Source organism: Lontra canadensis, unplaced genomic scaffold (genome assembly GCF_010015895.1).
Source record: "Lontra canadensis isolate GAN:19392208 unplaced genomic scaffold, GSC_riverotter_1.0 scaffold29, whole genome shotgun sequence".
NCBI classification, from domain to species: Eukaryota; Metazoa; Chordata; class Mammalia; order Carnivora; family Mustelidae; genus Lontra; species Lontra canadensis.
The window spans coordinates 1,664,068-1,678,483 of NW_022631023.1; the positions used below are offsets into that span (position 1 = coordinate 1,664,068).

The window sequence follows — 14,416 nt, forward strand, 5'->3', positions numbered from 1 at the left end:
CAGCATGTCGTGTCCCCTGCGGTTTTGGGAGGTCAGACCTAGGAGGCTCCCACCGCCCTGTGCCTGGCGCTCCCCTCCCCCGGGCGGTCCTCCCCGAGTCTCCTCATTAGCTGTTCCTGGGGAGGACTGGCTCCCCTCCGGAGGGGAATTCCTGAAACCCAACAGTTGACAAACCCACACACCCTGGGGAGGGCCGGGCACCAGATAAAAGCCGTCCTTGAAGCGGGGCCCCTCCTGGGGACAGCCGCTGTCAGCGGAGCCCGGCAGAGGCTCTGCGCCCTGGCCCCCGGCAGGCGTCCTCGGGCAGGCAGCCCCGGACCTGCACCCGAGGAAAACAGGTTCTCGGAGTTTTTCTGGTTTGCTCCCAGCTCTCCGCTGGACGATCTGTTTCTGTCTTTCCTTTGGGAAAAGCGCGCTTTGCCAATGAGTCATCGCCGCGGTGTGGGGTTGCTGTCACCTGTCACCTGCACGGCAGGACCCGAGCCCGTGTGGAGATGAGCTAGGCTGCGGCTGTAACCGGCCAGCACCAGCTGCCCCACCCCCCGACAGAGCCCGCAGAAGCCTTCCCGCCCTGTCCCTGTCACAGGACTCTGGCATGTGGCCCTCACAGTGACTGTCCCCCGGGGGGCTGGCCCACCTGTCCAAGGAGCAGCTGCCTCCCCACGGGCCGAGGGCAGGGCCGCTGGATGGAGCTTGGGACCCGGACCCCTCATGTCTGTCCTGCTGATGCTGTGTGTGGTGCTCTCGGCCCTGGTGACCCCAGGCCGAGGCACCCGGAGATGGGAGCCCTGCACAGGTAAGGGGGTACAGAGATGGGAGCTGGGAGGGGTGCCACTGTGGGTCAGAACCGCGTCCTGTCCCCTGTCCCTGGGTGCCCGGGGTTTACCCCGGAGGTGCCAGCAGCCCACCCGGGGGACAGGGAGGGGGAGGCAGAGGCGGAGGTGGAAGGGACAGGCGTGGAAAGGCTAACCGGGCGGGGACCGGTTCAGAGCGAGAACCCGCCACCATCTGAAGGCTTCACAAGTATGTACCTGTGGAGCTCCTGGGGAAGCGCCTCGCACCTGTTCCAGGAATGAGGCGGCCCCTCACAGGCCGCAAGCCCAGAGAACCCCAGGTCTGCACTTAGCACAGTCCAGCCCCCCCCTACCCCCACCTCCCACCCCGGGGCTGGCTGCTGCGTCCCACAGCCCCAGGTTCTCACACCAGCACCGGCCGACTCCTCCGAGGGGAGGTTCTGCTCCCCCCAACCCCTGTCGACGTGGTCATGACCACATCACCACATCTTCCTGGAGTTTCCCCCGAGAGATTTTATTTATCAAACCCAACATTAAGAACAAAACAACAGGGAAAGGAGCCTGGTAGCCAGAGGCCCGCAGAGCGCGTGTGGCCTCCCCCGGAGGTCAGCGGCGGCCGGTTCGCAGCCCGCTTCCAGTTCTGTTTGCGAATTACCCATCCTGGGTTCCCTCCCTGCTGTAGCTCTTTGCGCGGATGGCCCTTGGTTCCCAGTGACATGACCAGGAGATGACCGATGCTGACCCCACTTGGGAATGCTTGGCTGCGTGTCCAGGGCAGGTGGGGGCGAGCAGGCCCTGGGGGGCGCTGGAGCAGCAGCAGTGGGCAGGGTGGCGGGCAGGACGGAAGCCCCTGTGGCCCCTGCTCTGAGCTCCCGCTTGAAGTGACTGCCTTGGGACTTAGGATTTGCAAGCGACACCAGAGCCAAGTCAGCCTGTGGCCAAGCCAAGTCCTCTGGCTTCAGAGGACAGAAGGCTGCGGAGCAGAGCAGATACGCACGCAGGTGCTCGGGCCCACCAGCCCCACAGGGACCTCCAGGCAGCAGCGAGCCCAGCTGCTGTCCCGAGCACACGGCAGTCTCCGAGCTGGGGATGACTCACTGACATGTACCTTCACGCTCCCGTCAGCCCTGGGAACGGCGTCAACCCGCACAGTAATAATAAAGCTTATTTATAAAGCCCGCCCCCTCTGCCCCGGGGGCTGCTGCAGATAGTTAAAAGATGACCCAGTTATAAACACCGGGGACTCGGGAGGGAAAGATAAAAGACGGTAAATAATATTGAACTGTGCTTGGAGTCTGTCCAACACATTTGTGCATGAAGTCAGGACTTCAAATGGTTAAAAAAATCACTTTGATTCCGTTTTGAAAGGCCCCTGAGCTTCCCCTGCTGGGTGGGGTGGGTCGGCCTCTGGGCCTCCCCCTTGGTCTGTGCCCCTGCGCTTGGGGGAGGCACCCGGCGCCTTGGCGGCCACCACACTGGGTTCTGAAGGCCTGGCCCTGAGTCTGGGACACCGATGAGTCTGGAGCAGTGACGAGCGCGTGACCTGCCGTTCCCAAGGGCTTCTGTGGGGTTGCTGTGCTGGGGGGGCTGGGCGGCTCTGATGCCCGGAGCCGCCTCGCACCACCGTTCTGGAGGCTTGACTGGAAGGCGGTGGGGGGCCCGTGGGCTGCGGTTTCAGGTGTCCCCACCCCGCCGGGCGGCAGAAGTACCCTTACACCTGCACCTTGGAGAGACGGAAAGAGCTAACGTGGCACTGGGGACAGTCGGTGGGCCAGAGCGGCCTAGCGGTTGGGAGAACAGGATCGTTGAGTCTGGAGGGCGAGTTCACGGTGGAGGAGGCGTGGGGAGGACGGTCCGGGGGGCTGGGGCGTGGAGGGAGGGCCTCGTCTGTGCGGCTTCTAATGCAGGAGCTGTGTGCTGGACAGCTGGGGCGGGCCTGGGGTCTGGGCGGGAGAGCTGGCCGGGCTTACGGGGGAACAGCGGCCAGGGTCACGCAGGCGCTCGGGCTGGTGCGCAGCGCACCTGTGCCCTTCTGGGGGTGGGGCGCACCGCTCGCAGACACCCCTACAGGTCGGGGTTCTGGTGATAGGGAGATTGGGTTCAGTGTCTGCGCAGCGGGTGGTGCACACCCTCTGCTGAGGGGGGGGGGCCTGGGGACCGGCCTTTCTGCGCAGGCGCAGGTGCATCAGAAGATGGGTCGGGTGTCTGAGAGCCTGGGCCCAGCGGGACAGACGGCTGGGCAGGCGGTCAGCATGAACGAGGCCACCAGGGGGCGGGTGGGAGGAGCAGGCCCGGGAACCGAGTCTCAGGGTGGGAGAGCGGAAGGGGCAGAGGGGCTGGGGGCTCAGGCCTGTGGGGGTGTTGGGCTGGGCTCCCGGGGGATGAGCGGATGAGCAGGGCAGGCGGGATGCTGGGGTGAGATGCCTTTTCTAGGCTGTCGGCCTCCCTGACCCCGGAGCCAGCCTCAGTCTTCTCTGACCGCGGGCCCGAAAGCCGCTCCACCGGCTGGGCCACCTGCTTCGGGCAAGATGGTCGAGATGGGGGTCCCCCAGACCCTTCCTGGCTCCTGCCGGTCATCCATGTTTCTGGGCCGCATGGCGCGTGTGGTGCTAGGAGGGTGGCCAGGCAGTCCTGGGAGAGACGCCTGGGTGGGCGCTAGTCAGGGGGAGCGGCAGCTGTGGGTCGGGAGGGCTGACGCTGGGCAAAGTGTCCTCCCTCCCACACCCAGCTTGTCTGCACGGGGACGGGAGGCCAGGGCGGTGGGAGTCTGTGCCAGCCGTAATGGGCACAGCTGGACCCAGGACTGGGGTCACTGGCAGCTCCAAGGGGCTGGGACAGGGATGGATCAGAGCTGCTGCAGGGGTCAGGAGCAGTGTCCTGCCTTCTGTTTCCTCTGGGCTTGGTTCTCCCGGGAATGTGGATACGGGGTAGCACGCATGGGGGTGGGGGCTCCTCTCCAGGACTTGGCGGTGGTGGCGCTCAGAGCCTAGTCTGAGAGCGTCCCTTCTCCCACCCCTTCTGGCCTCCTTCATCTGCTCAGTCTCCAGGGCGGATGGTGCTGTGCCCGCCGTCCCCAGTGGTGCAGCCCGCCCCAGCTCAGACCACTGCCCCGCCAGCCCACAGAGGCCCAGCGGCCGCCACCTCCCCCAGCACTGGAGGGGCCTGGGGGAGGTGCTCAGAGCAGGAGACCTTCTGGGGAACCGTGGGGGGCCCCAGAGGCCTGGGTGCAGGAGTGGATGGGGTGGTCAGACCTCTCGGGTGGGGTGCCTGTGGGGAGCCCTTCACCCCTTCACAGCACAAGGAAACAGATCTGCATTTTCAAAGCTTTGTGGGGGTGTAGGGTCACGGGGGAGGGGGCCCAGGGGGCAGCATCAGGCCTCTTTGGCGTTTGGGGGGCAGGAAGCCCTCCCCCGACCGCTGGGCTGTTCTCAGGAGTCACCGACTTTGTCCTCAGGCTTCTTCGCGGGAAGCCCTCGCGCGGGTTCCTGCGGGCACGACGCCCTCTCCCGGCGGCTCCCGGGGGCAGGCGGGAGCCTCTCAGCCTCCTGCACCCGGAGACCGCGTCTGTGTCCCGCGGCCCTGGGTCCGGCGCCCGGGGGGCCTACCGCTCAGCCGGGAACGCGCGGTCCGCGGGGTGCGGGGCCTTCCGGGCGGGGTGCGAACAGCCGGAGCCCCAGTGCAGTCTGGGCTCCACACCCCCAGGCCAGCCTCGCTGGGCGCTGGTTAGCGGGGCCCTCCGTGGCTGGGAGCTGGGGGCAGCGGGGAGCCCTATCTCTGCACGGGTCGGAATGAGGCTTTTCGGGTGCAGGCGCAGGTTCGGCGACTCGTCCTCCGCCGGAGACCCCGCCGCACCCCTCGCCTTCGTCCCTCCCACGCGCACCCCAGAGGCAAGCACCCCCCGCGCTCCCGCAGCAGAGGAGGCCGTGCCCCAACCCGGGCGTCCCACGGGGGCCGGGCTGTCCCCCTGACGCTCGTTTCTAAAGACCCTTTGGCACTTTTCCTCTGCACAAACGTTAGGACGCAAAGTCGGTTCCTTTTTACTGGAACCTCGTGCGCCGCGTCGGGTCCAGGGTCTGGATCTGTGTCCGCGGCGGGCCTTTCCCGCAGTCAGTAAGGCCGGCGAGTCCCCCCCGCTCCCCCGCACCCGGGCTTCTAGTCTGGACTTGGTCTCCTGCGGCCCACCCGCTCCCGCCCGCGCCCGACCCGCCAGACTCGGGTGCCCCGCCCCCTCCCCCCGTTAGCCCCTCCCCTCCCTTCACACTCCCGTTGGCCCCGCCCCTCTCTTCCCACCCCGTTGGCCCCGCCCCTCTCTCCCCACCCGTTAGCCCCGCCCCCGCCCCGCCCCCCGCGCGCCTGGTGGATTCAGAGCTCCTGGCTTGCGGGCTGTAGAGCGTCCCCTTCTCTCCGCGTCCTGAGTCTGGGGGAGCGATGGGGACCTGGTCCCTGGGCACCGCCCTCCGCCTCCTAACCCCTCGGATCCACCTGAAGGCGCCTGCGGGCCTGGGGCTCAGCGAGCGAGCGAGCCCCTCCGCGGCCCCTCGGCCGCCCCCGCCGATGCCCCCCTTGCTCCACAGGCGGAGAGCGGGGGAGTTCGGCGGTGGAAGCGGGTACCCTGCGGTGCCTCCGGGTCCCGGACGACGGGGCGGGGCGGGCGGCAGGGGCCGGGTGGACTCAGACCCCGGCAGCGCGGGAGGACGGACGGGGCCGGCGGCGTGAGCGCCCGCGAGTGTGTGCGCGTCTATGACCCTGCGCGGCGGGGAGAACCGGGGCGACCCCCACTGATGACATTTGTCTCACTGAGGTGGAGGCTCCGCTGGGCCTTTGCGGGCCCAGGTGTAGGACGTCCCGGGGCAACACCTGCGGGGCAGCACCTGGCGCAGGGCTGCGGCTGACCGGCCAGGGCAGCAGGCTGAGGGCCCCTTGTCGCTTGTCTGGGGTCACCCCGGGGAAAGGGCCCCAGTGCTGGTGACAGAGTGCCGGTGATGTCCCTGCAGAGTCAGAGGCACCCGCGTGCAGGCCGCTGGGCTTTTGGGGCTCCTTTCTGGTTAAAGTGGGTGCTCTTGGCCGGGTGTGTGCTCCCAGTGAGCAGTGGGCTCCCCCCCGTGTTGGGGGTCGGAATTTAGGGCCCTGAATGTTTCCTAACTCTGACGCAGCCCCCATCCCCCACCCCCCACCCCCCCGGAGGGAGGCGGAGGTGAGGCAGGCTGCCACACCTGCAGCGCCCGGTCGGTGCCCACGAAGCCACCAGCATCCTGCCTCCCGTTACAAGTGTGCCTCCCGCTCCCATCTGCACGAGAACCCGCTGCCCCCTTTGTTAGAGCCCTCGTGGGAAAGTGAGCTTCTCACAGCATCACTTACTTTAAAAGTATTTTGATAACTGTTTTCACACACTCATCTCCCCTCGAAATCTAAGTGTTGTGTTGGGCACATTTCAATACCCATTTCCGGCAAGGGTCTTGGGTTTCATCCGCAGGTTAAGGCACATGGGTGGGGTGTCCCCGGGGCACCGGGGTTTGGGGGCAGGAGAAGCTGGCTGCTGGGAGCTGCTGAAGCTGTAGAGGAGGTCGTGGTGGGCAGAGTCCCGGGGGTTTCTGGCCCCATAACTGCAGGGAGAATTGATTTCTCACATGCTCTCTTCCCTAGCAGGGTCTCAAGAGGGCAGGGGCAGAGGCCCCAGGGAAGCAGGGGAAGGACTCCCACCTGCCTGGGCAACCCCAGAATGTGGGAGGGGGACTGTAGGACACGAGTCTGTCCTCAGCCATTCACACGACCCAGTTGTAACTGTGGGAAGGCTTATCTAAGGGATGCATTCACTGTCGACCTCCTCCCTTTGGGGAATGGCTTGCAGCATCTCATGGCCTTCTGGGAGGGGGGTGGTGTGCTAGTAACAGGCCAAGATCTAGAGCTGGAGGGAGCTCTGGGGAGAATGGAGGCAGGGGGCTGTAGGTTAGGACGTGACTCTGTCTGGGAGTGGGGCCTGGGTTCAGGAAGCTTCAGGAAAGGTGGGGACCCCATCCAGATTGGCCTTGATGGAAAACCCCCAGAGGGTGGCAGGCCTGGGCCTCAGACATCAGTGTGGACCCTCGAAGTCACTTATCCTCTGGCATCTTCCTCTTGACCTCTTCCACTCCAGGCTGGGCCTGGGGCCAGGGACAGAACGCGTCTCTGGCCTGTGTCGGCAGAGATGGGCAGGATCCAGACCTTGGAATAAAACCCTGAAGTTCAAGGGGTGGCAGAAGGAAGCCGGCGGTCCGCAGAAATGTTCCACCCCGACTGTGGCCCAGGTTAGGCCCTGGCCCAGCGTCCTCCTCGCCCAGAAGTGAACCTGGACCCCGCCTCCTGGTGCCAGACTGACGGGGAGACAGAGGCCTGGGGCAACGGGGCCCTCTCACCCAGGGGTCTGCTGTCCAGGAGGCTGTGGCCACCTGCGTCCTGAACACTCAGGGGGGCCACCGCAGAGTTGCGTGGAGTGACGGATGGGGACCCCCAGCGTGGGCCTCAGCTCAGTGCTGTTGGAAACGCTCCTGATACAGGCTTGTCAGCAGGATTGCTGAAGTCGGGATTGTTAGTCTGCAGGGTGGGAACCACGAGCAAAGCCAGGCTGCGAGAGGGGACCAACAGAGGCCATGACGCAAGACTGGTCATTGATTTGGGCGGGGGAGGGGCAGAGGGAGGGAGAGAACCCGAGCAGACCCCCTGCTGGGTGCAGAGCCCAACGTGTGGCTCGATCTCAGGACCCTGACACCAGGACCTGAGTTGAAATCAGAGGCAGAGGCTTGGCCGAAGGGGCCACCCGGCATCCCTGCAAGTGTGTTCAGTTAGCTCAGGTGTGTGCGGGGAGGAGGCAGACGGCTTTCAGGAGGGGCAGAGATGGGGCAGGAGGCCCTGAGGTCAAGAGCGGGGAGGGCTGTGTCAGGTTCATCTTGGCGTGGTGCGGAGGCTGCAGGCGGTCTGTGCCCTGGTTATTAGGTTCCGAAGATGGTTTGTGCAGCACGCACACCAGTACTTGTGCTGGGTTAGATCCTGAAGGAGGCAGGGGGAGAGCTGGGGGTGCCCACCGAGCCTACTGGCCCCGGGGGAGACAGGCCCTGTCAGCAGCAGGACTTCTGGGCTGAGGTGGGCACGTAGCAGGCCTGGCGGGACCCCACAGGGCGGCAGAGCGGGGACACGCAGGAGGACGGTCTGCAGCAGGACGAGGAGCGGGGGCTGGGCTGGCAGCAGGAGGAGGCGGAGCAGGGGGAGGGCCCAGAGCAGACAGGGGTGCAGCAGACAGGGGTGCAGCAGACGGGCTTGCAGCAGACAGGGGTGCAGCAGACGGGCTTGCAGCAGACAGGGGTGCAGCAGACAGGGGTGCAGCAGACAGGGGTGCAGCAGACAGGCTTGCAGCAGACAGGGGTGCAGCAGTCTTCCTGGCAGGGAGAGGAGCTGCAGCAGGAGGGCTGGCAGCTAGACTGCTGGCAGCATGAGGAGCCTGTGCAGGGGGAGGCCTGGCAGCAGACAGCGGTGCAGCATACGGGGGTGCAGCAGACAGACACACAGCAGTGGGGGGAGGAGCTGCAGGGGGAGGGCTGGCAGGAGCTGGTGCAGGCTAGTTGGCAGGGGCTGGACCCACAGCTTGCAGGGGTGCAGATAAGGGTCAGGCAAGAGTCTGGGGCGCAGCAGCTGGGGCCACAGCAGGTGGGGGCACAGCAGGGGGGCTCGCAGCAGCTCTCTGGGCAGTCGTCCACCTGCCAGGAGTCGGGGCAGGAGTCACAGGAGCCGGGCAGGCAGACGCGGCCGCCGTAGCTCCGGTCGCTGGAGCAGACGGACAGGGTGGACGTGGCCATGGTGGGGGCGGTGGCTGGAGGAGGGTGTGAGTGTGAGTGTGTGTGTGTGTGTGTGTGTGTGTGTGAGGCACTCAGGCTCACTTTTATAGCCCTCCTCTGGTTGTGTGTTTTCCCCGCAGAGGCTCAGGACACCGCCTCTTCCTTGCTGGCACTGCGGCTGGCTCCCAGGGACCCCTCATTAGCGCTGGTTTATTTTCCCAGAAGATGCCATCCAGCTCGTAAAAGTCTGCACAAGTGTTGGGTCCTGGCTGAGTCTGCTGAGGGGCCATGCGAGTACCAGGCAGGGGGGAGCTGGGCAGGTGGGTGTAGCGTGGGAGGGGGTCTCCCAGCCCCTGGACACTGGCCTTGGGGTGTGGTGACTGGCATTCTGACCCCAGGAATAGCTCCTAGTGTGGGAGCCTGTCTCTGGGACATGTGATCCCCGTGCTTCTGCGTTTGTCACCAAGTCCACAGAGATGAGGGGAGGCTGGTGATACCTGGGGGGTTCTGCCCGAGGTTAGGGCTGGCTGTCCCTGCCTCAGACCCCGGCTTGGCCGGGGGATGAACTGGCTTTGTGCCAGGGTGACGTGTGTAGGCAGTGGCGGGGGTGGGCCTGTGCCTGGCCAGGCCACCATCATGCTCGGGGCAGGTCTCTTTCTAACCTGTGGCCTCTCAGGACCCTGGTGGCTCTGACCACATGGTCGGCATGGTAGGGCTGGGCAAGAGGCTGCCCCTCCCCACTCCCAGGCTGGCTTGGGCTCTGGCTTCCCCCTGTGGGTGTCCTACTGGGTGTCTTGCTGCATTTCCTTCTGCCTCCTGTCCCAGCTCCCTCCCTCTGTCTCCTTCAGGCTCCTGGAGGCTGAGGCTGTCCATGAACCCTTGGAACATCTCTGTGGGACACTCAGTGTCCAGGAAACAGCGACTTCAAGGTTCTTCATACCAGGCACGGAGATGGGAGGAGTGGGGCAAGGGTGGGACGGGGTCTTGGCTGGAGTAGAGGAGGGGAAAATGGACAGGTAGCAGGCACTGGGGCCTGTGGAGGCTCAGGGTGACAGCAAGGCAGCACGCGGGGGGTCTGTGATGTCTCAGCCGCTGTGGAGGGGTCCAGCCACCCTGCCGAGGTGTCTGGCGTGACTGGGACAGTAGGCGGACTCTCAGAGGCTGCACACACACGCGCACATACACACACGCACACGTGCACACACACGCGCGCAAGGGCATTCGGGGACGGCTGGACCCGATTCCTACAGGGCAGTGGTTTTCTTTTATTGCGATTATTATCTTACGCTGTCTCAGTGACACTTTTAAACAGAATACTTAGAAATCACAAAAGCTCTGCTTGTCACAGCTTTGACCAAATGTGTGCATTTGTTTCCTGTGGCTGTTCTGACCCGTGGTCACACTCTTGATGCTTTAAAACAACAAACGTTCGTCTCCACAGTTCTGGAGGCCGGTGGTGTGCAGTCGGCTCCGCTGAGCCGAGATCGGGGAGTGGGCAGGGCCGCGCCCCCTTGGAAGGTTGTGGAAGGAGGAGGTCCCTCCTGCCCCCTCCAGCTTGGTGGCTCCGGCCTCCCTGGCGTGCGGTCACGTGTGGTCATGTCGCCTCCTCCTCGTCTGTGTGAAAAGGAGGAGGGAGCCGCACCTCTCTGGTATGAGGACACCTGTGCTGGCGTTTAGGACCTCCTGGCTGGCCTGGGATCGTCTGCCCGGGGCAGCAGCCATTGCAGTCACCCTGCCAAGACCTCTTTCCTCACGAGGTCACGTGCGCAGGTTTGGGATTCAGGTGCAGCTGTCTCTAGGGCTGTTGTGTGCCCCACCCCACAGTGGGCCCTGTTTTCTCTGTACGGCCCCGTGCCTGCCACAGCTGTGGCTTCATTGTCTCTGCCCCTCCCTGGCACGACGGGATCCCAGGGCGCCCATGTCATAGGGTCATCTGAGGATGATGTGATTTAAACACGCAGGGCCTGTAGGTCCCCAAATCCTCCTGAAGGCAGGGGCAGGCCACTCCTGCTGGCGCTGAATGGGCTCCGAGGCTGCGTCGTGCGGAATGGCGCAACTCAGGTACCCACGAAGCTGGAAAAGCCGTGTCGCATTTTGCTAGAAAGTTCGCAGCTGCTGTCCAGACCAGAACGTGCGCGGCAAGGTCCGGGGCTTCGGGTCCCCAAGGGCAGTCCCTGTCTAGCCCTGAGAGGAGGTTCACAGCAAATTCCGGGACATGGGGCAGGTTCCGGGGAACCCGAGGTCCTTGCCTGGGCCCCGCTGGGGCTTCCTGCAACAGGAAACCGTTGACAGGCCCTGGCCTGCCGCGTGCTTCGGCTAATGCTGAGCCCGGGGAGGTCCGTGCTGTCTCTTCACGCTCAGAACTCAGGGCCAGGGCAGGGCCGCACAAGGACAGGGGGACCCTCATGGTCTTTGTGGCTCCTATGCCAATGGCTCCCCTCCCCGCCCGGCCGCTGCCGTGATGGTGAGCCACCCTGGAAGACGGGGTCCCCTCTGAGCCATCGGCTTCCCATCGTCTTTCTGCAGGATCGTCATCTGCGGGACAAAGTGTCCATGTTCTTCCCAGAACTCACTCTGTCGAAGAATGTGCACGGGTCCCTGGGAGTCCTCAAAGCAGATGGCTTTTCCTGTCCCAGCCTGGTCTGTTGGCACCTCTGGGGTCCTCATCGTATCTGCCCTGAGAGACCGCTGTCCGGGGAATGGCCGGGGGAGAGGCAGACACGGACCCCAAAGTCCTCTGCCTGGTGGAGTCACAAGCCGGGCACTGGGGAGGGGCTGGGGCTGGAGCCAGCTGGCCTGCAGAGCCGCCACGCCCCAGGGAGGCCAGCTGGAAGGTGCTAGCTCAGCTCAGGGAGGCTAGGCTCAGCTTCGGGGGGGATCACATCTGGAGGTGGGTATGTGGCCTGGAGCCCAGGAGAGGCCCCTGGCTGGACGTGTCAGCAGAGTGAGCCAAGGTCTCAATGACATAGCGAGGGAGGGGTGCGGAGGTCAGGGTGAAGAGCCCCGGAAAAGTCAGAGACGTGAGGGGCGGGAGGGCACTGTGTTCTGGAGCCCGAGGTCCGGCTCTGCAGGGACAGGCCCACCGGAGAGGAGACAGGAGAGACTAACTTCAGCATCGGGGCTTTGGAGCCTGGGCCGGGCAGGGGCAGGGGCTGGGGTGTGGGAGGGTCGGGGGGAGGGTGTCTCAGTGGAGAGCAGGAGGCTCTGCTCTGAAGGGGGCACAGGCAGTGCCGGGTCGGGACAGCGGGGAGTTCTAACCGGCATTAAGGTAGGGAGGGTGTTGGGCTTGTGTGTACGCACTGGACCGGTGGCTCCGCAAACAGGCTAGAGAAGGAAGGAGGGGCTGGGGGCTCGGGTGGCCGAGCCAGGGTGCTTGCTGGGGCCCCGTATCTTCCCGCCCTCCCTGCTTAGGGTATGCTGAACCCTGTGTCCTGCCAGGCTCCCTGTAGGGGGAGACATGCCAGGGTCACTGTGCCCGGGATTGGCTGCTGCTGCATTCCTGAGGCTCTACCCATCAGGGCCAGCTTCTGGGACAGGGGCTACTGGTGTCAAGGCTGTGGCCATGGTCTCCATGCCCGGGACTGGCCCTGATCTTGTGGGACAGGAGTCCTGTGCCAGGCCAGCGAAGGGCAGGGCCTGGAGGAGGCACAGGTGTAGCTGAGGATGGGTGGGGCGGCAAGGGCACCGGGCGGCTGCCCCCACCCCCACCTCAATGGGGGACTGGCTAGCCACCCAACTAGAAATGGTCCGAAGAGAGTCACATGCCATCAGGGTTAAGTTCAAGCCATGTTTATTGGGTTGATCCAAGCAGCTTCTGAGGATGTGAGACCAGTGAGGCCTCCATTGTGGACATGGTCCCTAGGCGTGACCACTGGGACCTTGGGAGCAGTGAGGCAGTGGGTATGGGAGGGGTCATTCTCAATTGAATGGGAACCCCCTTTCCTGGCCTGAGAGGAGGGGGTGCTATCCACATGTCACAGGGGTTCCTGAGAGACAGAACCTAAAGCAGCTGGGAGGCTGGCAGGGGGAGAGTTGGGGGTGCCCACTGAGCCTACTGGCCCCAGGGAAGATGGACCCCGTCAGCAGCAGGACTTCTGGGCTGAGGCGGGCACGCAGCAGGCCTGGCGGTAGCCCACAGGGCAGCAGAGCAGGGACACGCAGGAGGACGGTCTGCAGCAGGACGAGGAGCAGGGGCTGGGCTGGCAGCAGGAGGGGGCCGAGCAGGGGGAGGGCCCAGAGCAGACAGGGGTGCAGCAGACGGGCTTGCAGCAGACAGGGGTGCAGCAGACAGGAGTGCAGCAGACGGGCTTGCAGCAGACAGGGGTGCAGCAGACGGGCTTGCAGCAGACAGGGGTGCAGCAGACGGGCTTGCAGCAGACAGGGGTGCAGCAGACAGACACACAGCAGTCTTCCCGGCAGGGGGAGGAGCTGCAGCAGGAGGGCTGGCAGGAGCTGGTGCAGGCTGGTTGGCAGGGGCTGGACCCGCAGCTTGCAGGGGTGCAGATGAGGGTTAGGCAGGAGTCTGGGGCGCAGCAGCTGGGGTCACAGCAGGTGGGTTCACAGCAGCTGGAGTCACACCAGGTGGGTTCACAGCAGCTGGGGTCACAGGTGGGGGCACAGCAGGTGGGGACACAGCAGGTAGGGACACAGCAGGTGGGGACACAGCAGGTGGGAGCACAGCAGGGGGGCTCACAGCAGCTCTCTGGGCAGTCGTCCACCTGCCAGGAGTCGGGGCAGGAGTCACAGGAGCCGGGCAGGCAGACGCAGCTGCCGTAGCTCCGGTCGCTGGAGCAGATGGACAGGGTGGATGCGGCCATGGTGGGGGCGGTGGGGCTGGAAGAGGGTGTGAGTGTGAGTGTGAGTGTGTGTGTGTGTGTGTGAGTGTGTGTGTGTGTGAGATGGTTGGGGTGTCTGGGCTTATATACACCTGAGGGCTGTGTGCTTCCGTCACGAGGCCCCGGAAAGCCTGTTTCCTTGTCATGGGAGCAGGCCCCTGGGGATTTGGGTCATGGCCACAGCAGGTACCCATCATTTATGACCCTGGAGGGGCAGCGGCTCCTGCTCCCGCCCTCACCCCTGCTCCCAGCATCTCTCTGGGGCCCTGTCCTATTCATCCCCTGGCTCCTCTACACTCAGCGGAATCATACACATATTTTGTTCTCTTTTTTTGCATATATCATCTTTATCTGGGGATATAATTCTCTCCTGAGTCCTTGAACCCATGAATGGCTGGAAGCCCTATATTTTAGCGCATCAGCAAGCGCGTGTGTAATCGGTCTTCATGCCAGTAAGTATTTTGAACAGTTTTGTACATGTCAACCCAATGACCCTTACAACAACCTCGTGACCCTGCTGTGCCCACTTTACCGATGGGGAAACTGAGGCACGAGTAAGCACTTGCACCACACACCACACAAGTGCGCAGAAGAGCTGGGTCAGAACCCGCGGCACATGTTCTCTGCCGTGGACGCCGGTGCCCTGGGAAGCAGAGAGCCATCTGGCTTCTGGGAGAGGGTCATCGAGATCTGCTGGTGTTGGAGTCTGGGCAGGTGCATGGCGGGTGCCCGGCAGCTGGAACCACCTGGAAAGGAGCTGCTTCTAGGAGAGCACCAGGACTCGGCTTAGTTATGGCAGGAGCTTACACAAACAGTGGGACATGAGGTTTCTGGAGGCAGGTCATTGGTAGAGCGAGACTTAGCCCAGCTGGGAGCAGGGAGGGGGGAAGCTGCTTGGGGCTGGAGAGTCTGAGGGGAGGAGTGGTCAGGGAGAGCTGGCAGCTGGGCAGGGGAACCGTCTGCAGGGGTCCTGGATGTGGGG

At 64.5% G+C, this 14,416-nt stretch overlaps 2 protein-coding genes across 2 annotated transcripts; both read right to left on the bottom strand.

The window, feature by feature from the left end:
* Positions 1-7,885: 7,885 nt before the first annotated feature.
* LOC116872187 (keratin-associated protein 10-7-like) lies at positions 7,886-8,620 on the bottom strand. Its single transcript, XM_032865242.1, has one exon. The coding sequence runs from the start codon at positions 8,618-8,620 to the stop codon at positions 7,886-7,888; it is 735 nt and encodes a 244-aa protein (XP_032721133.1).
* A 4,058-nt stretch (positions 8,621-12,678) lies between these two features.
* Positions 12,679-13,416, bottom strand: LOC116872331 (keratin-associated protein 10-8-like). The gene has a single exon (XM_032865511.1). It carries the CDS (start codon positions 13,414-13,416, stop codon positions 12,679-12,681), a length of 738 nt encoding a protein of 245 aa, XP_032721402.1.
* Positions 13,417-14,416: the final 1,000 nt, after the last annotated feature.

Bases quoted from the DNA above. Each gene is read 5' to 3' on its own strand.
- LOC116872187 (XM_032865242.1), bottom strand. From the start codon at position 8,620: ATGGCCACGTCCACCCTGTCCGTCTGCTCCAGCGACCGGAGCTACGGC.
- LOC116872331 (XM_032865511.1), bottom strand. From the start codon at position 13,416: ATGGCCGCATCCACCCTGTCCATCTGCTCCAGCGACCGGAGCTACGGC.